Source organism: Saccopteryx leptura, chromosome 3 (assembly GCF_036850995.1).
Source record: "Saccopteryx leptura isolate mSacLep1 chromosome 3, mSacLep1_pri_phased_curated, whole genome shotgun sequence".
In the NCBI taxonomy this organism is placed as follows: domain Eukaryota; kingdom Metazoa; phylum Chordata; class Mammalia; order Chiroptera; family Emballonuridae; genus Saccopteryx; species Saccopteryx leptura.
The window spans coordinates 15,179,885-15,203,310 of record NC_089505.1 but is presented as its reverse complement, the minus strand read 5'-3'; the positions used below and the strand labels follow the sequence as shown (position 1 = coordinate 15,203,310).

The 23,426-nt window shown below is 45.4% G+C and overlaps 1 protein-coding gene across 1 annotated transcript in view; it reads left to right on the top strand.

Annotated features, from left to right (window-relative positions):
* AKAP12 (A-kinase anchoring protein 12) overlaps positions 1 to 23,426 on the top strand; it is a 107,536-nt gene that overhangs the window by 52,780 nt on the left and 31,330 nt on the right. Inside the window, exon 2 of the mRNA XM_066372986.1 lies at positions 11,323 to 11,452. Within this exon, the coding sequence (XP_066229083.1) occupies positions 11,323 to 11,452 (130 nt within the window). The remainder of the gene's footprint in view (positions 1 to 11,322; positions 11,453 to 23,426) is intronic.

The window sequence follows — 23,426 nt, the reverse complement described above, 5'->3', positions numbered from 1 at the left end:
CACCACGCCACCACGTGGCTAGGCACAGACTTATTTTTAATGCTTCTACAAACATTGGAACAAGCTCACTCCCTGTTAGTTAATTTTGTTTTATTTTAAAGGAATCATAGAAGAATCAAACATTCTCGGCAACTTGCTTTCTCCCACTTTATCTGGGGGCATCAACCCACATCAGTGTGTGTAGATTTGCCTCATTCCTTTCGATGCTATTTCATGGTTATCTATAATTTCATTCTTCCCCTCTACTGAGAGACAGTAAAGGTTGTTGCTCTTATAAACGATTGTGCACCGCACGTCTTTGTGCCTATACTTGTAAAGCCATGCCTGTGAGAATGGGTTGGGAGCCTGTGGGGTATGCATGCTCAGAATTGTTCTTCAGAGATATTGTTTACTGGTTTACACTCTGCTGTCTATTTTCTTCTCTCTGACTTTTTTACAGGTTTACTTTCAAAACACTTTCTATTAGGATGAGGAAAACACATCAAAGAGTTTGGATTTAAAAATTTCTTCCAGATCATCTTTTTTGTTCTGATTGTTTGCGTTTCTTTGTTATATTCACAAGGTTCTGGTTCCTTCCTGGCTCCAGCCACTTAACAGTTCTGCTTTGTAAGGTTGGCTGCTGGAGTTGGGTTCATTCCCGCTCAGAGCCTCATCTATCTACCACCTGGACTGTAGGACCCCAGGCCACGCCCACCCGTGCTCCTGGTCCAGGGACAATGAATAGCCAGGAACATCACTTCTGTGGTGAACATAGTAACCTTAGCAGTCTCCATCTCCTCTTCCCCAATATCCTGACAACTGTCACGAGCTCATCTGTTTCGTTCATTCATGAAAGATCTTGATCCTCATCCTGCTCGCGCCTATGGAGGAGGAAGGAGAACAGAGAAATCAGGTAGATTTTCTGTGCTGCCTTGGCTGCCATTTTGGAGATTCTCTGTTGTTCTTTCAGGAATGAGAGGAAAACAGGGTTACTGCAGGCATTTGAGATCTCTCTTTTCAAAGTTTGTTTAGTTGTAATGTGGTAATACTTTACGGGAATGAACTCTGGCTGACCTACTCAAAGGATATAAGCCTGAAAACATTTAGGGTTTTGGTTTGCTCAAAGCAGGCGTTTACCCTTTGGAAGCACAAATCCAGTGGGAAAAGAAATTCTCTTGTGCTTACTGTGTTTAAGTGCAAAGAGCTTGTCTTTGAAGTCTAGTTCCCATCTCAAAAGACTTAATTTTTGAGACAAAGACTGAGGACAAGCCGGATACGTGTTTATGGACTATTGATAAGGAAACGCATCCACACCCTGGCCAGGTAGATCGGTTGATTGGATATACCAAGGTTGCGGGTTCGATCCTTAGTCAAGGCACATTGACCAGAGTCAACCAATGAGTGTATAAACGAGTGGAACAACAAGTCAACATTTCTCTCTCAAATTAAAAAAAAAAATGTAAGTAAAGAAAAAAAAATAAATGCATCCATAGTATATGAAACAATCAGATTATAAAAAACATATTTTCCAATTTTGTTTTTTTTTTTTGTTTGTTTGTTTTTTTGTGATTTTTTTTTTTTTTTTTGTATTTTTCTGAAGTTGGAAACGGGGAGGCAGTCAGACAGACTCCCGCATGCGCCCGACCGGGATCCACCCGGCATGCTCACCAGGGGGTGATGCTCTGCCCATCTGGGGCGTAGCTCTGCTGCAATCAAGCCATTCTAGCGCCTGAGGCAGAGGCCACAGAGCCATCCTCAGCGCCCGGGCAAACTTTGCTCCAATGGAGCCTTGGCTGCGGGAGGGGAAGAGAGAGACAGAGAGGAAGGAGAGGGGAAGGGGTGGAGAAGCAGATGGGCGCTTCTCCTATGTGCCCTGGCCGGGAATCGAACCTGGGACTCCCACACGCCAGGCTGACGCTCTACCACTGAGCTAACCAGCCAGGGCCCAATTTTGTTTTTGTTTTTTTAAGAAAAAATTCCTATATGCATATATAGGCACATAGAAAAGACAGAAAAGACTTCAAATGTTAAGGAGCTGTGGGTTAGGTTTATTATGACTTGGGGTGACCTTAATGTATCAATAACTCTCAGAGGAACCTGAACCCTTAGCAAAGTATGAATTATTTAAATGGTTGGAGGTGGGAGAAAAGGAGAACAAAACCCCCATTTTGCACATGGAAGAAAAGTTAATTACCCATCCTTCCGGAGTACACAAGGCTTTGTGAAAAGCATCTCTGAGAGAAACGCAGGACGGTGGAAATGTCTGAGTGTGGGTAGGGATGAAGCGCAGCTTTGTGTGGAGTGCTGGTGTGTCATAGATTCTAAATGCTTACTCGAGACATCACCCATGGGGTCACAGCTTGGGTATGCTTGCTGGATCCAAGCTATGCATACACGAAAGTAAGCTCTAAACTCAATTTTAACAGAATTTAGTCCTAAATTGCCTGTCACCAAAGTCAGTTTATCGAGTGCCTTTCTGAAGTAGAGACAGTTGCCCTGTGGTCACTGGGAATAACTAATCCAAAATTTATTTACCACACTTCAGATAGGAGGGCTAGTGGGTGATCTCAGGTTTTTTTTGTTTTGTTTTTATTTTGTTGGTTTTTTTTTTTTTTACAGGGACAGAGAGAGAGAGTCAGAGAGAGGGATAGACAGGGACAGACAGACAGGAATGGAGAGAGATGAGAAGCATCAATCATCAGTTTTTCGTTGCAACACCTTAGTTGTTCATTGATTGCTTTCTCATATGTGCCTTGACCGTGGGCCTTCAGCAGACTGAGTAACCCCTTGCTCGAGCCAGCGACCTTGGGCTCAAGCTGGTGAGCTTTGCTCAAACCCGATGAGCCCGCGCTCAATCTGGTGACCTCGGGGTCTCGAACCTGGGTCCTCTGCATCCCAGTCCGATGCTGTATCCACTGCGCCACCGCCTGGTCAGGCTGATCTCAGTTTTTAAGCCTCATTTTATTTACATCATCTAATATACATCATTATATTAATATATATGCATGTGACATTTCTTAATGTAGATGGAAGTTTGTGCCTGTGTCCTGTCCTGTAAGATCCTTCACGTTTGACTCTGGCTGAAGGTATCTTGGGTTGGACCATTCACAAAGAAGAAGGAGAAATCTTTCAGGAATTATAGAAACTCTGTCAAACTCTAAACTCTGTAAAACGTCAGTGTTCTGGTTTCTAAGCCAGGGGCAGGCACAGTTGACCACATGTACTGCATTGAAACTGAAGTATTAGAACGGCTTTCTCATGTTCCTTGTTTGGTTTGCCATATTATGGTTTATATGTCAACATTTGTTAGGTTTAAGATGCCCTGGGTCACCGTGTATCCTATGATAACATGTTCCTTGCTTTGCTCCCTGGCTCTTCTTCCCGTTATTAATCAAATCTAAGGCGAACCTGTGCACATAACTAGTGGTAGTTAGTGAAAAGACTCCCGATCGCTGACGTGTTTGCTGAGGAGCATTGTGGAGACCTCACCCCCGCCCTCCTGCACTTCGCTTCTGTCTTTGGGTTTCATTTAAAAGTCCCATCTCTCATACTTTGGTAAGAGAAGACTTTAAGTGGAAATGTAATCTGAGTATTGTGTCTAATAAATGGACTCAGCGTGGGCCTGTTGCAGCCAGCCATGCTGTCAGCGGTGTACGGATTCAAGTACAGAGGTGTTATTTCAGGAGGCAGCTCACAGCTGAAGGGCAGCTTGGCTGGGAACAGGGAGCAGCCAGGTGAAGTCCGTTCTGCACAGCTCACGCCTTCTGGATTGACTGTCTTCAAACCTCTGCCCCTTCAGGGCCCGGAGGGAAAGTCAGTGACTAGGCCAGCTCGCGCCATTGGCCTGCCTGCCCGTCAGCAGCGTGGAATGACACCAAACGGAGTGTTAAATTCTGAGATTTCTTTGGAGTCGCAGGTCTGGATGCCGCGGAATACTCCTTGAGGCTTTTTGTCATTGTGCGCAGTAACAGGTCCTTCAACAGTTTGTCGTCTTGTAAGAAAACCCCCGGGTGTAGTCGGTGGTGAGTCCTGGCCTTCAGGCCCTGGCCACCTCTGGTCCTGAGCTGTGGGTGGGACCTTGTCCGGCTGACCTGACGCTCTGTAGTCGCCTGGAGTCTCCGTGGCCTCATCTCTAAAATGGAAACTGTGGCACCTGCTAAAGTGGTTTTAACAAACTTTTGTGGACTAAAACAGGGCCACACATTAAACCTGATAAGGGAGGCCTGTGTGGCAGCCAAACTCATAATAAACCTAATGTAACCACACAGGATGGTCTGCAGTGAAAACTTTCTAACAAAAAGCAGTTGACAGCCGGTAGTCTTGTCCTGGGGCGGTGTTTCTCCCTAACAAAGGTCAGTGTTTACCTTCCCTGAGCCCATCTGTTGTCTTTTTGCGTCTACAATAACATTCCTGACAACATACCTTTAAAATGTAAGAGTAGTTTTTTTTTCTCCTGACGCCTCAGGGCACAACCACTAGAGCAGAGCCCTCAAATCTCATTGTTATTGTTATTATGTTAATTGTTCACTGTTAACTGTCCTCTACCCACTGCTCTAAAGGAAGTATGCATCTGTTACAGTTTTACTTTCCCTCCAACCCCAGAGATTTCCCTGCTTGCTTTCTCCCGCCTCTAATCGATCACCAGTGGATTTCCTATTTCCTGTAACCCCCTAAGGTCTTCCCCTTTGATTCTCACATACGGAATAATCGGTGAAACGGTCGTTTTCTGGAGCCTTTTCTCAATCCCTTGAGATTTTGCTTCCCGGCAATTGTCAGTTAAGCTCAAATAAACTCATAAAAATTCTTACAGGTTTGAACTTTTCTACATTGACAAAAAATTGAGAAAAGTGAACTATAAAGCGTTGTTGAAATCTTTAGGTTCCTACGGGTTATTGTGCTATTTGCATTGGACTTAACACTCTACCTGCAATTTCAGGATTTAAACAATGACCTACAGGTATGTCTCCACATCTACTGTTTTTGCAACTGATGACATCAGTTGCACAAGCTGTCTTACAGGGAAGATTGCTAATGACTGTTTTAGTAATATTTTGAAGGAAAAACAATGACTCAAAAACACATATTGTAAAAAAAAACAAACGTATTGTATGTCTGTTGGGCAGATAAAATATATTATGCTCACTTTGTTAAAGATGGCTGTAAAACCAGTAGCCAGGGCCACCATCACAGCTGCCTGGCCCATGCAGGTTCGCATTGGATTTGGACAGTCGGTAATGAAACAACAGAGCCAAGAACTGGTGGGCCATCATCTTTAATCCTAGCTTGCACCTGGCGAGCAAGTAAAAACACACTCTGGACTCCAAAACCCACTCATTCAGTGCTCACAAAGCCACTGACTTATCTGAGTTTCCTAGAATCAAAGGTTTCTAGCTCACCAGCCTTATTCACCTCTGTTCCCCATCTCCTTCTCTCTGCACAAACTCTGCACAAACTGGCCTCTCACTCAGCACTCCACCATTTTGGCTGCTTCTCCTTTCCTCCTCCACATGACCCTTCTCTGCTCTCTCCTCTAATGCTAATCTCAGGAACCAAGCGAACAAGCTCCCCGTCTGCCCCACTTTATAGTGCAGAAATCAAAACCTTTAATCCAATATATAAAATAGGGAAGTCTCTAATACAAAGTCACTTATCTGAGGCATGATGGGATTGCACCGCCCCACATCAAAAAGGGTGAGAAAGGCTTACTTAGTCCTAAAACCAAGCCCCTGGCTACAAGGATTCTGCCTGCCCACAGCCCACCCCCAACACACATTAATATCACCTGGGCAACAGGCTTCCACGTGGGCAGCGCCATCTTTAACAAAGTGAGCATAATATATTTTATCTGCCCAACAATGGTGCTGCCCACGTGGAAGCCCATTGCCCAGGTGACAATATTAGTATGTTAATATGTGTTGGGGGAGGGCTTTCACACCAAAAGGTTTTAAAAGGAAGAGAGATCACGTTCCAGGAGAAGAGTGATTATGTTCTAGAACAGCGGTTCTCAACCTGTGGGTCGCGACCCCTGCGGGGGTCGTTCGATCCGATGGCTTTATCCGACCCCTATGTTTTGGTCATTTGATCCGATGGCTTTAGGCGACCCCTGTGTTTTGGTCGTTCGATCCGATGGCTTTAGGCGACCCCTGTGTTTTGGTCGTTCGACCCCCGCAGGGGTCGAGACCCACAGGTTGAGAACCGCTGTTCTAGAGTGATTATGTTCTAGGAGGAGCCCATGCTATAGGAGAGCAGAGAAAGGCCACATGGAGAAGAGAAGCAGCCAAGATGGCAGAGTGTTGAAGGAGAAACCAGTTTGTGCAGAGTGTGTGCAGAGAGAAGGAGATGGGAACAGAGGTAAATAAGTCTGGTGAGCTAGAAACCTTTGATTCTAGGAAACTCAGATAAGTCAGTAGCTTTGTGAACACTGAATGAGTGGGTTTTGGAGCCCAGTGTGTGTTTTACTTGCCCGCCGGGTGCAAGCTAGGATTAAAGATGATGGCCCACCAGTTCTTGGCTCTGTTGTTTCATTACCGACTGTCCGAATCCAATGCGAACCTGCATGGGCCAGGGGGCTGTGATGGTGGCTGTGGCTACTGGCCTTACAATGTCTCTTTTTTGTTCACGCTGAATAGACTGATCTTTAAACCATGGGGTCCTTCGATGTGGCCCTCTTTACTCAAACCCCCCTGCCCGGGAACTCAGATCTCAGTTTTACCTTTACTTCCTCAGAGAGGCCCTCCCAACATCCCAGCCTAGGTTAGGGCTCTCTTTATCATCCTTTGCTCTATGTCAGGGGTCCCCAACTTTTTACACAGGGGGCCAGTTCACTGTCCCTCAGACCATTGGAGGGCTGGACTATATAAAAAAAACTATGAACAAATCCCTATGCACACTGCACATATCTTATTTTAAAGTAAAAAAACAAAACGGGAACAAATACAATAGTTAAAGAACAAGGAAATTTAAATCAACAAACTGACCAGTATTTCAATGGGAACTATGCTCCTCTTACTGACCACCAATGAAAGAGGTGCCCCTTCTGGAAGTGCGGCAGGGGCCGGATAAATGGCCTCAGGGGGCCGCATGTGGCCCCTGGGCTATGTAGTTTGGGGACCCCTGTTCTATCTGTTTCTCCTTCATGACAAGTATTCACAACTGCAAGTTGGTAATGATTTTTTTTTTTTAACTGACAGCCCTCTACTTTGAGAAGGACACATTGTCACTTACTGATATCCTAGTCAAATATGCACAACTCCTAAACACAAGGAAACATTAAAGTAAAAAAAACCCACAACTTTTTAAAGGTCTGCCTTCTGGCCTGACTGGTGATGACACAGTGGATAGAGCAGGGATAATCAACATTTTATACCTACCGCCCACTTTTGTATCTCTGTGAGTAGTAAAATTTTCTAACCGCCCACCGGTTCCACAGTAATGGTGATTTATAAAGTAGGGAAGTAACTTTACTTTATAAAATTTACAAAGCAGAGTTACAGCAAGTTAAAGCATATAATAATAATTACTTACCAAGTACTTTATGTCGGTGTTGGGCCGATAAAATATATTATGCTCACTTTGTTAAAGATGTCACTGCCCACGTGGAAGCCGTCGTCCAGGTGATATTAATGTGTGTTGGAGGCGGGCTGTGGGCAGGCAGAATCCTTGTAGCCTGGGACTTGGTTTTAGGACTAAGCCTTTCCTACCCTTTTTGATATGGGGTGGTACAATCCCATCATGCCTCAGATAAGTGACTTTGTATTAGAGACTTCCCTATTTTATATATTGGATTAAAGGTTTTGATTTCTGCACTATAAAGTAGGGCAGACGGGGAGCTTGTTCGCTTGGTTCCTGAGATTAGCATTAGAGGAGAGAGCAGAGAGAGGTGAGGAGAAGCAGCCAAGATGGTGGAGTGTTGAAGGAGAAGCCAGTTTGTGCAGAGAGAAGGAGATGGGGAACAGAGGTGAATAAGGCTGGCGAGGTAGAAACCTTTGATTCTAGGAAACTTGGATAAGTCAGTAGCTTTGTAAGCACTGAATGAGTGGGTTTTGGAGCCCAGTGTGAGTTTTTACTTGCCCGCCAAGTGCATTAAAGCTAATGGCCCACCAATTCTTGGCTCCATTGTTTCATTACCATCTGTCCGAATCTAAAGCGAACCGGCATGGGACAGGCGGCTGTGATGGTGGCCGTGGATACTGGCTTTACAGTCAGATTTTCACTAAGTTTGGCAGAATAAATCTTTATAAAACAACTTACTATAGTTAAATCTATCTTTTTATTTATACTTTGGTTGCTCTGCTACCACCCACCATGAAAGCTGGAACGCCCACTAGTGGGCAGTAGGGACCAGGTTGACTACTACTGGGATAGAGCATTGACCTGGGACGCAGAGGACCCAGGTTCAAAACCCCGAGGTGGCCCACTTGAGTGTGGGATCATCAACATGATCCCATGGTTGCTGGCTTGAGCCCAAAGGTTGCTGACTTGAAACCCAAAGTTGCTGGCTTGTGCAAGAAGGGGTCACTGGCTCAGCTGGAGCCCCCCGATCAAGGCACGTATGAGAACCAATCAATGAACAACTAAAGTGCCACAACTATGAGTTGACGCTTCTCATCTCTTCCCGTCTGTCTGTCTGTCTCTCTTAAAAAAAATAATAAGTTTGCCTTTCATGGTAGTTCGTAAGCTGCATGTGGTAAGGACTGCAACCTGATGTATTCGTTACACTGGGGAACAAATTTTTTTATTTTCTGTTGCATGAGGTTTTAGAACTGTTTCTATATATTTCTGCATTGCTGATCCAAATCTGAAATCCTTTTTTGGGTGCATGCTCTAGTTTTTATGCAATTTTAATTTCTTTTTGTTACAGTTAATGACATGCATTGGTTTTTAAATTGGAGTTAAAGGGCAATGACTCTTGGATTGAACATAACCACAAGGCAATTAATGTTTTACAAACATTACTTTTACATAATTGTAGTTGTTTTTAAATGTAAAAAAATTATCTGATAAAAACATCCTCTTATTTTGTTTTAAGATTGAATCATGGCTTCTTTGAGTAGGCATAAATTTAAGATTAGTCCTGACACCTTCTGTTATATATGTGGCTGTTACACACTTCAACATCAGAGGCGCAGTATTTCATCATTTGTGACACGTGCATATATTGCCTATTTTCAAGTTCCCCTTGGCAATCAAAACAAGAATTGGACTCCTCATATTGTGTGTCATAATTGTGAGGAAATGCTTCGTGACTGGACAAAAGGAAAACACAAAGGAATACCTTTTGGTATTCCCATGGTTTGGCATGAACCTAAGGACCACAGCAGTGACTCTTATTTCTGTCTGAGCCATGCAAAGAAAAAACGGCATATGATCGCATATCCTAATATTCCTTCAGCAATACAACCTATCCCACACTCTGAGACACTCCTGGTTCCAGTTCTCAATGGTTTTATTTCTTCTCAGGATGAAGAAAGTGAACATGGTGATCAAGTGTATTTTGATAAGATGCATGAGGAAATGGTTGTAGAATCTGAAGGGTCTTCTTCTGATGCCAAGCAGTCATTAACCCCTCAGCAGTTTAGCCAACCCAAATTGAATGACTTAGTAAGAGATTTGGGCCTATCAAAGAAAGCAGCTGAGTTATTAGTCTCCCGGCTCAAGAAAAGACTGTACTTCACCAGTCAGCTAAAGTATCCCATTTCAAGAACTGTGAACAAATTTTTGTGGACTTTTTTTCCGAAGACAAACACTTTGTTTACTGTCATGATATCAGTAGTCTTCTCAGCCAGCTAGGTGTTACCACTTACAGTCCAACAGAATGGCAACTATTTCTTGACAGCTCTAAATGGAGTCTGAAATGTGTTCTCCTACACAACGGTAATGTTTATGCAGCGGTTCCAATAGGTTATTCAACTCATCTGCAAGAAGATTATAATGACATAAAAATTGTGCTCGATTTACTGAAGTATGAGGAGCATAATTGGATCATTTGTGTGGATCTTAAAATGGTAAATTTCCTGCTAGAACAACAGAGAGGTTTCACAGAGTATCTTTGCTTTCTGTGTTTGTGGGACAGCCGAGCTTGGGAGAAACACTGGGCACAGAAGGAGTGGCTGAAACGTGAAGCTCTGGAAGTAGGGATGCAAAATACTGTTGGCTTTCCACAATAATGGATGTAACATGAGCATTAAGATTCACTTCCTGAACTATCACCTTGATAAGTTTCCCAAAAATCTTGGAGCTGTTAGTGATGAGCAGACTACTGCTGGAGCATCAAACGAGATTGTCCTCAACAAGTACACAAACACAAGAGCTACAAACGCAAATTTTTGCCTGACTAGAATTTAAATAAGTTTTGCGCAAATTTTATGATTAAAATGTGTTTTAATATATTCTATTTTGAAATTGTAGACAAATTCTGATGCAGTCATATCTTTTAGTGTATTAGTGTATTTACTGTATTATATAAATTATTATATTTTCACAAAGATAATGCCCAAGAAGACATTTTACTTCATTATGTTAAACTAAATGTTGAAAATTTTACAATAAGATGAAAACCTACAATCTTGAATTACAAAAAACCTGTAGCTTACAGAGAAAAACTAATGTCAGATTTGAGATCAGCACACTCGAATTAGGTAAGAACAAGTGTTTTTGTGGATGCAACAAAAATTTTGTTCCCCAGTGTTATTTGTTATACTTCAAATAAGCCCGGAATGGGGGTGTGTAAATCATAGATGGTATTCAGAAGAATGAGTGAATGGTGTGCACGTTTACATGGATACAGAGCCTTATCTGCTAGACCAGGGGTAGTCAACCTTTTTATACCTACCACCCACTTTTGTATCTCTGCTAGTAGTAAAATTTTCTAACCATCCACCGGTTCCACAGTAATGGTGATTTATAAAGTAGGGAAGTAACTTTACTTTATAAAATTTATAAAGCAGAGTTACAGCAAGTTAAAGCATATAATCATAATTACTTACCGAGTACTCTATGTCAGATTTTTGCTAAGTTTAGCAGAATAAATCTTTATAAAACAACTTACTATAGTTAAATCTGTCTTTTTTATTTATACTTTGGTTGCTCCGCTACCGCCCACCATGAAAGCTGGAGCACCCCCTAGTGGGCGGCAGGGACCAGGTTGTCTACCACTGTGCTGGACAGTAGTAGCTCCTTGCACTTTTTGTAAGGTAGCCAGATCATTCAGATGAAAGACTTACATCTTTATTGTCATTGACAGTCCATTTCTCTGTATTTCTCTACAGTGATTATTTTTTCTTGAAGTTACAGTATTTCTAAATTAGTTGTCAAGACTGAAATTCGGTTTTGTCTTCCCCATAGCTCCTGCAGAAGAATGGTCAGCTGTCCACTGTCAACGGCTTAGCTGAGCAAGGCTTAGCTGAGCAAGGCGAGCTCGGCCTCCAGGAGGGAGCCCCGAATGGCCAGGAGGAAGAAGTCCTTGTCGCAGAGGGTAAGCTGTCAGCCTTCCAGGCTCTGGGCAGAGCAGGGGCGGCAGGGCCAACCACACCTGCCGTGACTCGAGAATAATAAACACAGGTCTGGGCAGTTTGTATATAGCCACCCTCCCTGGGGGTGATTGATGTTGACAACAAAAGCAGTGAATTGGTTATAAAAGGAAGTGTTTATCTGACCATCTGGGCAGGCCCTACACTTCGGTTAGGAAGTTATACCAATGCTTGGGTCCAGGAAGTCAAGTCATGTTTCCTCTTTCTTAGAGGTCTTTATCTGGAATTTTTTCTTTTTTTTTCAGAGACAGAGAGAGAGTCAGAGAGAGGGATAGACAGGGACAGACAGACAGGAACGGAGAGATGAGAAGCACCAATCATTAGTTTTTCGTTGTGCGTTGCGACACCTTAGTTGTTCATTGATTGCTTTCTTATATGTGCCTTGACCACGGGCGTTCAGCAGACCGAGTAACCCCCTGCTCGAGCCTGCGACCTTGGGCTCAAGCCGGTGAGCTTTTTTCCCAAACCAGATGAGCCGGCACCCAAGGTGGCAACCTCGGGGTCTCAGACCTGGGTCTTCCACATCCCAGTCCGACACTCTATCCACTGCGCCACCGCCTGGTCAGGCTCTTTATCTGGAATTTAATGTTGTCTTTTTGTGTTGTTTTTTTCACTGTTGCCTTTTCCCAGCTACTTGTCTGGCATCTCACGGGAATCCTTGTTGGAAAGAATGGAGTCGTGGTTCTTTAAGAGTCAGTGTCTCTCACTCCAGAGACTAGCCTGCTACACCTGCACCCATTGTCCTGGCGGTGTGTGTTTCAAGGTGCACACCTGTCTTTACCTAAACTCTGGGATGCTGCATGTTTGTAGCTCTTGAGCTCTGAGATCCTAGGGGGGTGGTTACGGGAAAGCGAGCCTTTCACCCACACTACCAGTGGTTTGATTTCAGCCCCTTCAGAGTGGCGAGAACCACACCTTGGGGTCACAATCAAGCACCTTGACCAGTAGATGTCCTGTAAAGGCCCATTTGTGGAAGAAGAACCTTCCTCTATTCCTAAGTTCTCTTCTCATCATTCTATTTAATCATTAATGCAGGGGTCTCAAACTCGCAGCCCGCGGGCCGCATGCGGCCCGCCGAACAATTTTGTGCAGCCCGCAGACTAATCCACGAAGTTCAAAATATTTTGGATAAAATTAAGTAAGCCTAGGGGCTTACTTGTATTTTTCATTTCTCTAGCACCCTAGCTAGATATTAGCTTAGTTAACAGCAGCTGTGATGCGAACTACAGTTTCTGGTCGTTTTGTGACACTGAGTAAACTGCATGTACGATTGTGCTTGTTGTACTGATTTTTTTTTGTTTTCAACTGCAGTGAGAAAAGTGTTGCGTAACAGTTGCCTTTTGTAGACCTAGTGCGGCCCGCTGAACGGCTGTGATCTTGCTCTGCGGCCCACATGCTGAGTTGAGTTTGAGACCCCTGCCTTAATGGAAGGATAATTACTTATTTATTTTTAAGTGAGAGGAAGGGAAATAATGAGATAGACTCCCATATGCACCCCAACCAGGATCTACCCGGCAACCCCCGTCTGGGGCTGATGCTCGAATCAGTTGAGCTATCCTCAGTGCCTGGGGCCAATGCGTGGACCCACCAAGCCACTGCTGTGAGAGGAAGAGAGAGAGAAAGAGGAGAGGGAGGAGAAGAGAAGCAGATGGTCGCTTCTCCCATGTGCCCTGGTCAGGGATCGAACCCGGGACTTCTACATGCCCAGCCGATGCTCTGTCCGCTGAGCCAACCAGCCAGGGCCATGAAGGGGTAATTTAACAACCACTATTGAAGATATATCAAAAGACGAGTTGGCCTACTGTAAACGGACTCTTATATGTGATGTGAACAAGCCAAATGGATGGGGACATCCTGTGAGAGGCCAGTGCCTTGGTTAGATGACATTCTTCCAACATGTGGAACCTGTTTTGGCTCAATGTCCTCATAAAACTGCCTCAAGCTGTAGGGTGGGGAATTCTCCTTTCTTCCCTCCTAGATACTTTGGCTGGTCAAACAAAATGACGTGACAGATTAACAGGAGAAAAACAAATTTAATTACACACCAGGAGAGGGGGTGGCCAGTGAAGGTAGGAAATGCAGAAGGCAGCCAGGTAACGGAAGCTTACAACCTCCTGGGCTAAACAAAGGGGTCGGGGTCTAGAGACACAAAGGGGGCGATGGCCATTCCCAGGAGGGCACGGGAGGCGCTTGGAAAACAGAGGTTGCCCTGCTCTGTTCTGTAGGTAAGTTTCCGACTGGTACAGGCCCCCTTACCAGTGTGAATTTAGGCAGTTGAGGGCGGAAGTAAACAGTTCTCCCTGAATCTGTTTGGCTCTGATTGCCCTTAGCTCCAAATAACCCTCGTGACAAAGTGGCGCATTGGGAGACTTGCTTTGAAGCCCTTCAATAGTGACCTTTGTACGGCACCGGAGGCTCTCAGTGTAAAGTTAGAAATAAGGGCCCTGGCGAGTTTGCTCAGTCAGTTAGAGCGTGTCCTGAAATGCCAATCTCTCAAATCGACCAATTAAAAAATATATAGATACAGTCTCACAGGAGGTTTTGCGTAACCTAGTGTGAGCGTTTCAAAAAATTTCTACCAAAGGCCCTGGCCAGTTGGCTCAGTGGTAGAGCGTCGGCCTGGCATGCAGGAGTCCCGGGTTCGATTCCCGGCCAGGGCACACAGGAGAAGCGCCCATCTGCTTCTCCACCCCTCCCCCTCTCCTTCCTCTCTGTCTCTCTCTTCCCCTCCCGCAGCCAAGGCTCCACTGGAGCAAAGTTGGCCCGGGCGCTGGGGATGGCTCTGTGGCCTCTGCCTCAGGCACTAGAATGCCTCTGATTGCGGCAGAGCAACGCTCCAGATGGGCAGAGCATCGCCCCCTGGTGGACATGCCGGGTGGATCCTGGTCGGGCACATGCGGGAGTCTGTCTGACTTCCTCCCCACTTCCAACTTCAGGGGAAAAAAAAAATACAAAAAAAATTTTCTACCAAAATAATTCGAACAGCTCAACTCAAATTCCAAAGTGGCACACGCTATCCTTCCTGTGGTGACTTTTGAATCAAATCAAGCCACAGCGGTTTGGGAGTCTTCCGTGGCCAAACCGGTGTCATGGGTGCTTCAGGGAAGAGGAAGACAGCTAAGCAACAGCTCACCGCTTACGGTGCTCACCGTCAGGGGAGACAAGAAGCTAGTCTATGGAAGGATTCAACAGATAGAAAAGGTTGAGATTTGGTGGAGATTGTGCAACAATTGCAAGAGATGAGAGCTGCTCGGGGTTCAGGTGGGACAATCGGGGTTCAGGTGGGACAATCGTTTGAGGTCAGAGGGTGGGGTCAGCTCTGGGGGCTTAGGCAAGGTTGGGTTTTGATTTATGGAGACAATGGACACTGTCACAGTGCGAATAACAACAGCCAACACTCCACAAGTTTTTTATTATCGGTCCTGGAACTGTGCGTTTTGTGCATTCTGACCTGGGAAAGTTACAGCAACCCTATGAGGTAGGCTGATACTGTTCTCAAGATTCAAACCCACACGGGTCTGAATGCCAGTGCCGGGCGTGTCCACGGGCTCATCTGTGGGAACTGTGTCCTGGGAGCAAAGGGTGGAACGGAAACCCAGAAAGGAAAACAGTGGAATTTACAAAGTATTTATTAGGCAGTGTGGATTGCCGAGACGTGCCAGTGAGGTGGTGTCAGGGTCAGGCCTCTCATCTGACACCGTTGTGCAGAGATGCCCATGGTTTCAAATAACCCTTTCTGTCTGCGACACGTTCCCTGGAAGTCTGCGGGCTGTTTTCCTTTAGTCCAGACCCAAGTTCATTCGCATCACAGCCTGTGGGTCGACATCTAAGTGACCAGGTCCCCACCCTGTGATTAGGCTATTGTCTCCCCCAACAGACCCAGGCTTCTGACCCATGGGGGTCTGAGTAAACAGCAAATGCCTCTTGCAGGGAGAGTGGTCATTCATATGCCTTGTCCTTCACAAGATCCTGAAAAGGCCTTGTCATTTAGGAAAGACTCCTCTCTCCCTCTCCCACTACCCCCTCCACCGGGCCCGGGGCGATAGAGGCCACCAGCAGGGGCGTCTCCGGGGCTGTAGAGGCCACCAGCAGGGGCGTCTCCGGGGCTGTAGAGGCCACCAGCAGGGGCGTCTCCGGGGCTGTAGAGGCCACCAGCAGGGGCGTCTCCGGAGCTGTAGAGGCCACCAGCAGGGGCGTCTCCGGGGCTGTAGAGGCCACCAGCAGGGGCGTCTCCGGAGCTGTAGAGGCCACCAGCAGGGGCGTCTCCGGAGCTGTAGAGGCCACCAGCAGGGGCGTCTCCGGGGCTGTAGAGGCCACCAGCAGGGGCGTCTCAGGGGCTGTAGAGGCCACCAGCAGGGGCGTCTCAGGGGCTGTAGAGGCCACCAGCAGGGGCGTCTCAGGGGCTGTAGAGGCCACCAGCAGGGGCGTCTCCAGGGCTGTAAAGGCCACCAGCAGGGGCGTCTCCGGAGGCTCTAGAGGCCACCAGCAGGGGCGTCTCCGGAGCTGTAGAGGCCACCAGCAGGGGCGTCTCCGGAGGCTCTAGAGGCCACCAGCAGGGGCGTCTCCGGAGGCTCTAGAAGCCACCAGCAGGGGCGTCTCCGGAGCTGTAGAGGCCACCAGCAGGGGCGTCTCCGGGGCTGTAGAGGCCACCAGCAGGGGCGTCTCCGGAGGCTCTAGAGGCCACCAGCAGGGGCGTCTCCGGGGCTGTAGAGGCCACCAGCAGGGGCGTCTCGGGGGCTGTAGAGGCCACCAGCAGGGGCGTCTCAGGGGCTGTAGAGGCCACCAGCAGGGGCGTCTCGGGGGCTGTAGAGGCCACCAGCAGGGGCATCTCCAGAGGCCCTGCTTTGCGGGTAAACTTGTACTGTCTTAGGCACAACGTTTACTCCTTCGGGTTATTGGGTCTCCGAGGCAGCTCGGTATCTGCGTTGTGTTTTTCTCTTTCTCCATTTTGTCTACCTGGTAAGGTAATGCACACAAAGTTTTATGTTAAATCATTAAACAATATTTTTTTCTCTCGATATCAGTGATGGCTCTGGTTAGATTTTATGGTTCTTTCCAGAATGCCATTCTACATGTAAACAAAGGCATTGTTTCCTGTGTAACACGTAATTGAGGATTTGGGGACCTTGGTTTCTACTACTGTCCACCTCGGGAAGAACAGTCTGACCCATCTTGGTCCCTGGGACAATGGCCAGCGTGGGGTTTGGTCCCACCAAAGGTGGGTCGGTTGTTGGGAGAAAACTACAAACAAGGGCCATTCCTGCGAGAGTATTTTTATCTAAAGTGACAACGTTCAGGCAAAGCCAGAAGTGAATATATTTTTGCATCTTGATTTGCTGTCTTTCTAAGACCAGAAATTCTAGTCATTTGGAACCAATCCTCTTCCTGTAATGAAATGGGATCCAGTTTCCTTGTAAATATTCTTTAAATGACAGAAAAAAGCAAGTGCCTGCTAAGTGTTTTCTAAACTGTGCAGCAGGGTTAGATAGATGTGTTTTGGAAGGGACTTGAAGATTATCTAATTGGGGACGGCATTTTTTCGAGAGTACACAATTAGAAATATTTATTAAAATGGAAAAAAAAATAATTTAGGACAAATTACTTTAGCCTTAGAAGTTTAGTTCTTTTCCTTGGAATTCTTTTTAGGTGATTTATCGTTTATCAAAACTGCTTACATAGAGTCCTGCCTGGTTGGCTCAGTGGATAAAGTGACCAGGTGTGCTAGAGGTCGCGGGCTTGACCCCAGGTCAGGGCGTGTATGAGAAGCAATCAATGAGTGCACAACTAAATGGAACAACTGAGTGAAACGAGTTGATGCTTCTCTCTCTCTCTTTCTCTTTTTCTCTCTTTTGCCCCTTCCTCTCTCAGATCAATGGGAAAAAATAATAAAAATAAACTGCTTACATAGAAATACGGCCCTTTCCCATCTGGAAAGTTCTATTATAACATGTCACTCCCAGCATTCACAGGGCTACTTAAGTACCATTAGTTTTGTGGAAAATCTTCTTCTGCTGAAAAGATTTAAAAGAAAAGAAAAAGAAAAAGACACCTCTGAACCCAAACTGTCAGTTGCTCTGTAGTCTGTGGCTTACCTGGTTTTGCATGAGTTAAATGCACGAACAGAAAAGATTTTTGAATTATTATATCTTGGTCTGGGTCCAACTTTAGATGTAAAACTTGCAAATTAGAACTTTTAGATTTAAAAACATAAACTCAATCTTTGTATCTGTTAGGGAGATTATTTTTTTTTCCCCAAACAAATGGGAAAATTCAACATTATGAAATTTAAAAAATTAAAGAACCTTCTTTTATCCTAGTAATCACACATTTGGTTGTTCAAGTACCTAAAAAACTCATTGCTATGTAAGAGCAATCAAATGATTATCATAGATGTTCATACATTTGAATGTCTCATTTACAAGGCAGCTCTTCATTATTTTTTGCTTTTCTGTAGAGTGTGCACCACAAACATTAGAAAGCTTGTGGAAGCCATGCTTCCTCCTCGTCTTTTACAGGTCACATTTGTGTGAGCAAATAAACGGTGGTGGTCTTCTTGGCTTGGACACTTTTGTTCACATATGCATTGTACTGTTTGCTACCCAGAGCTCAGCGGCAAACCGCCAGCGTTTGCCACTGCGGGCCCACTGCTTTCAAAGTATCTGCCCTCCACCCAGGGGAAGGGCTTTGCCAGAAGGACAGCTTTGTCACACTAATCGGTTGTGTGACAAGGTTGCTCAGGTAATGTGCATATGGACCGCTAGTGTATATCTGCTCCGACCCAGGGGGTAGTCCTTGCCCCCAAGAGGAAAAAAAATCTCAATGTTGTTGCTTAGTTTTTCTGAGGGCGTATTTCTTACATTTTGCAAGATCCCACATTTCTGTATCTGGAAGTTTCCCCTAGACACAGTAACAGATGGAGGACCCATTGCCCAGTTACCTAGTAGCTTCACTTGGAACACTATGGAGAATTTCATTTTTCAAATGGTGTTTCATATCACTGTCTTCGCTCTTACCTAATTTGCTGCTGGAACCTGCCAGCTCCAGGTGCGCTCAGGACATGGAAGGGCCGTAGGTTACCACCAAGTGATCGCAGCCCTCCCTGCAAATCTTGTTCCCTTCCAGAAAATCCATTCTGCAGTTACAAGTAGTTTTTCTTTGCTTTTTGATCGTTTAAGAACTTTCTGGTTAGTGAACACCTATCCTAAAGGCTGCTCTAGGCCTCTGTTCAAAGATTACCTCCCCACCTCTTTTTCTCTGAGAGACTGGTTTCTCCACTGGAAAGAAATGTTTTTGATTCAATCTCTTTTCTGTTTCAATTTGTGACGTAATTGGTACTTGGTATGTTCATGAAGACATGCCTGTTGCCCACATTACTGTGTCCCATTCCTTGTTATTTCTCTCCACATCAGTCGTTAGCATTCCTTACTTCTGCCTCTGACTCCCCCCCCACCTCCGCTAGGTGCTGGGGGATGGATCTCTGTGGTTCAATCCTGAGTCCCCTGACTTCGCACAGTGTCTGACTCATAGTAAGTGCTCAACAAAAGTTTGAGTAAATGAAGACAGAGTTTTAAGTTAACAATATTTTTACTTGTATGGGAGAGGAGGATCTGTTAGCTTTTCAGTTTATATCTATTTATGTCCTGCATAGTTAAATAAACAGCTTTATAGATTCATCCAAGGCTTCTTGTGTGGCATCAGCCCTAACAAAGCGAGATCCTTTCAGTACACCGTGCTGGCCTCTCACAGGTGCTTACTATTGATTACCCAGATGTTGCCTGGAAACATGAAGTCAAACCCTGACCTGCTCATGATTAAATGAGCGTTCTTAGTCCTCAAATACTGCCTGAGTTCAAGGCCTAGTTTGTGAGTGTTCTCTCTAGTTTTCAAATGCAATCAAATAGAAGTGCTCAGTAGACAAAGAGGGATTTTGTTTTTCTTGAGAGAGAGAGAGTGGGACAGACAGGAAGGGAGAGAGAGGAGAAAGCAGCAGCACATAGTTGCATCAGTTTAGTTGTCCATTGATTGCTTTTCATACATGCCTGGACCAGGGTGGGGGCACCAGCTGAGACAGTGACCCCTTGCTCAAGCCAGCCACCATAGGATCATTTTGATGATCCCACGCTCAAGCCAGCGACCCTGCACTCAAGCCGGATGAGCCTGCGCTCAAGCTGGCGACCTTGGGGTTTAGAATCTGGGACCTCAGCATCCCAGGTTGATGCTCTGTCTACTGCCCCACCACTGGTCAGGCAGAGAGGGCTTTTTGTTTTCCCTGACTTTGGTATTTCGAGTACACTATTATTGCATGACATTTTCTCAAGCTGTATCCTGTTTTGTAATGTTTTGAAAACTAGAGAGAACACTCACAAATTAGGCCTTGAACTCGGGCAAAAGTATGATAGTGTGCAGTTTCTGGGAACTGGTTTCAATCCATTCCCTCGCTCTGCAGCAATATTTTTAGCTTGCCTCTCTGAAATTACTTACGTCGCTGACAAATTTCAGGTATAATACTCTGCACCAGATTTATTTTAATTTTTTTTAGTAATTAACGGCCAAGCTGTATAGATAAGACATTTATTTCCCTCTGAACTACATCCAAGTCTAGAGTGCAATGAACCTTTATTTTTCCTTCCAACTTAAAAAAATGGGGGTGGGGAGATGAAGAAGGAATGAGATCTTTATTTACCCTTTCTCTCTTTTATCAGCTTGTTCCACTGTGGAACCTTGATTTGAATATATTTATCTCATTGAGAGTCAACTTTCATCTGTAACATGAGCACTCTCATCCATTTGTGAAATTCTGTGACTTGAGTAACATCAGTAATGCTAGTAATAGAGGCCTTAGGAAGCAAACGAGTAGCCTTTGAAGACACCCAAGTGACCTTGGGCAGGTGGGAACCTACTTGATCATTTCATTACACCTTTTTATAAGAACACTTTTATGTTCTTTTTCTTCTTAGTCTGATCTTAAAAGCCATGTTCTAGATTTGAAGTTTTCATTTAATGAACAAAAAGTTCAGAGAGAAAAATTTATTGAAGAAGGAAGGTCTCCATATGTAATCATTTTGGTATGAAAGAAAGATAAGTAGCTTCATCATCAATGTGTCTACAGATAACATCTCTCTCCCCATCTGTGGGAGAAGATGGGAATTCGGTAATAGAGGGTGGTTATGGCTCAGGGTGGGTGAAAGATGTTGATAAGTGCCATATCTACTTGCCCTCAATACTGTCAGTCAATCTTAAATTACTACGAAGACTTAGAAGTGGCGATAGTTTAGGGGCTACGTCAGTCCCTCACGAGAAGGGTAGCTGTCCTGGTCCATTTTAGGAAGAGCATAGATGAACTGCCCTATGGGCTTGTCCGGATGCTATACCGGGATTCAGACCCTCTCCCTTGGAGAGAATGAGGTGGTCCACAGTGAATGGTTCTCTAATTGTGACAAAGCTACTAATGAAAACATTAAATTATTTTAGCCATTTAATTAAATTTTTTAAAAATTTCCCATTGAGAGAGAGAGAGAGAGGAAAGGAGGGGGAGGGAGGGCGGGAGGCAGAGAAGCATCAAGTCTCCGTTCCACTTAGCTGTTCCGTTTACTTGTGCATTCATTGAGTGCCTCTCCTGTGTGCCCTGACTGGGGATCGAACCTGCGATCTTGGTGTGCCGGGACACTGTTTTATCCACTGAGCCACCTAGCCAGGGCGACATTTAGTTTATTTAATGTAAATCCTTTAGGTGCTTTCTCAACAGTTGACTCATCCCCAGTTTTGCCTAATAATACCAACCCCTAAATCAGGGGTCTGAAACTCGCGGCCTGCCGAACAATTTTGTGCGGCCCGCAGACTAATCCACGAAGTTCAAAATATTTTGGATAAAATTAAGTAAGCCTAGGGGCCTACTTGTATTTTTCATTTCTCTAGCATCCTAGCTAGATATTAGCTTAGTTAACAGCAGTTGTGATGCGAACTACAGTTTCTGGTCGTTTTGTGACACTGAAAAGTGTTGCGTAACAGTTGCCTTTTGTAGACCTAGTGCGGCCCGCCGAACGGCTGTGATCTTGCTCTGCGGCCCACATGCTGAGTTGAGTTTGAGACCCCTGCCCTAAATGGTTCTACACTGATATGTTCTAGAGCACAATTCACATATATTATATGAATGGGTGCTTTGATAACATCCAGAAGATATAGTCTCTGGACTTAAGTGTTACAGCTTTTTAGCCTATCAATGAAGTCTTATTCCTGGGTCGCATGCTTTGAATCTTTTCCAACTACTTTTGTAGTTCAAGTGTCAGTACAACGCTGACGCCCACTTCTGACCCTCCAGTGTTAACAATGCACGCATTAGCTGTTCAGGTGAAAAGTGATATGTGCTAGATTTAATTAATTGGATGAAGTGGTTACTTGAATGTGTCTTAACGTGGACTGACACCGAACACAAGGAGGTTGTTCTGCTGTGTTAGTTTGCTGGGGCTGCCGTAATGAAATGCCACAGAATGGATAGTGTAAACAACAGACATTTATTTACTCACAATCTGGAGGCTGGCAAGTCTGAGATCAAGGTGTCACCATGTTTAGTTTCTCTGAGGTCTGTCTCTGCCTTGTCAGTAGTCGTCTTCTCCATCAGGTCTTTTCATTATGCTCACGCAGCCTGGTGTCTCTCTGTCTAATACCCTTTCTAAAGAACAACAGGCAGGGCCCTCGCCAGGTGCTAGTGGACAGAACATCATCCCAGCACACTGAGGTCAGGCGTTAGATCCACGGTCAGGTTACATATGAGAAGCAACCAGTGAATGGATGCTTCTCTCTTTCTCTCTCTCTCTCTCCCTCTCTCTCTCTCTCTCTCTCCCCCCCTTTCCCTCCTCCCCTCATTCTCGCGTCCCTTATTCTGTCTCTCATTGGAAAATTGGTGTGTTTTTTTTGTTTTGTTTTGTTTGTATTTTTCCGAAGTTGGAAACGGGGAGGCAGTCAGACAGACTCTCGCATGCGCCCGACCGGGATCCACCCGGCATGCCCACCAGGGGGCGATGCTCTGCTACAATCAGAGCCATTCTAGCGCTTGAGGCAGAGGCCACAGAGCCATCCTCAGCACCCGGGCAAACTTTGCTCCAATGGAGCCTTGGCTGCGGGAGGGGAAGAGAGAGACAGAGAGGAAGGAGAGGGGGAGGGGTGGAGAAGCAGATGGGCGCTTCTCCTGTGTGCCCTGGCTGGGAATCGAACCCGGGACTCCTGCACGCCAGGCCAATGCTCTACCACTGAGCCAACCGGCCAGGGCCGGAAAATTGTTTTTTTAAAAAGAACACCAGTCAGAAAGCTCAGTTGGTTAGTTGGTTGTGGGTTCTATCCCATCAGGACCCATACAGTAACAGGTCAGTGTTTATGTCTCTCTTTTTCTCTTTCTCTCTCTGCCCCTCTTCCTCTCTCTCTAAAATCAATAAACAAAAATTTTAAAAATCAACCAATGAATGCATAAATAAGTGGAGCAACAAATAGATGTTTCTCTCTCTGTAAAAATTAATTAAAAAAAAAAAAAAGAAAGAAAAACACAAGTCAACTTGGATTCTGGCCCGCTCTGATGGCCTTATTTTTAACTTAATCGCTTCTTTAAAAGCCCTCTCTCTATTAGATTCTGGTGTGCTGGGGTTAGGACTTCCACATGCGTGCAGTTGGAGGGGACACAGTTTAGCCTGCAACACCTGCTTTTGACTAACCGAGCAGTCAGGTTTGGGCCCTTGAGAAGCCTTAGTGGGAGGGGAGTGGGAGGCTGTCTAACCGGACTCCTGCCCGCTCAGCGTGGGCTCGCTCGCTGCTGAAACGCTCTGGGGGGTCACGGGGGTTTCTCTATAAAAGGAAGTCCATTCCCAATGTTCCGCTCTGTTCCCAGGGCTGCCTTCTGGAATTGACTAGAACCCTCTCACCTCCTTCTTC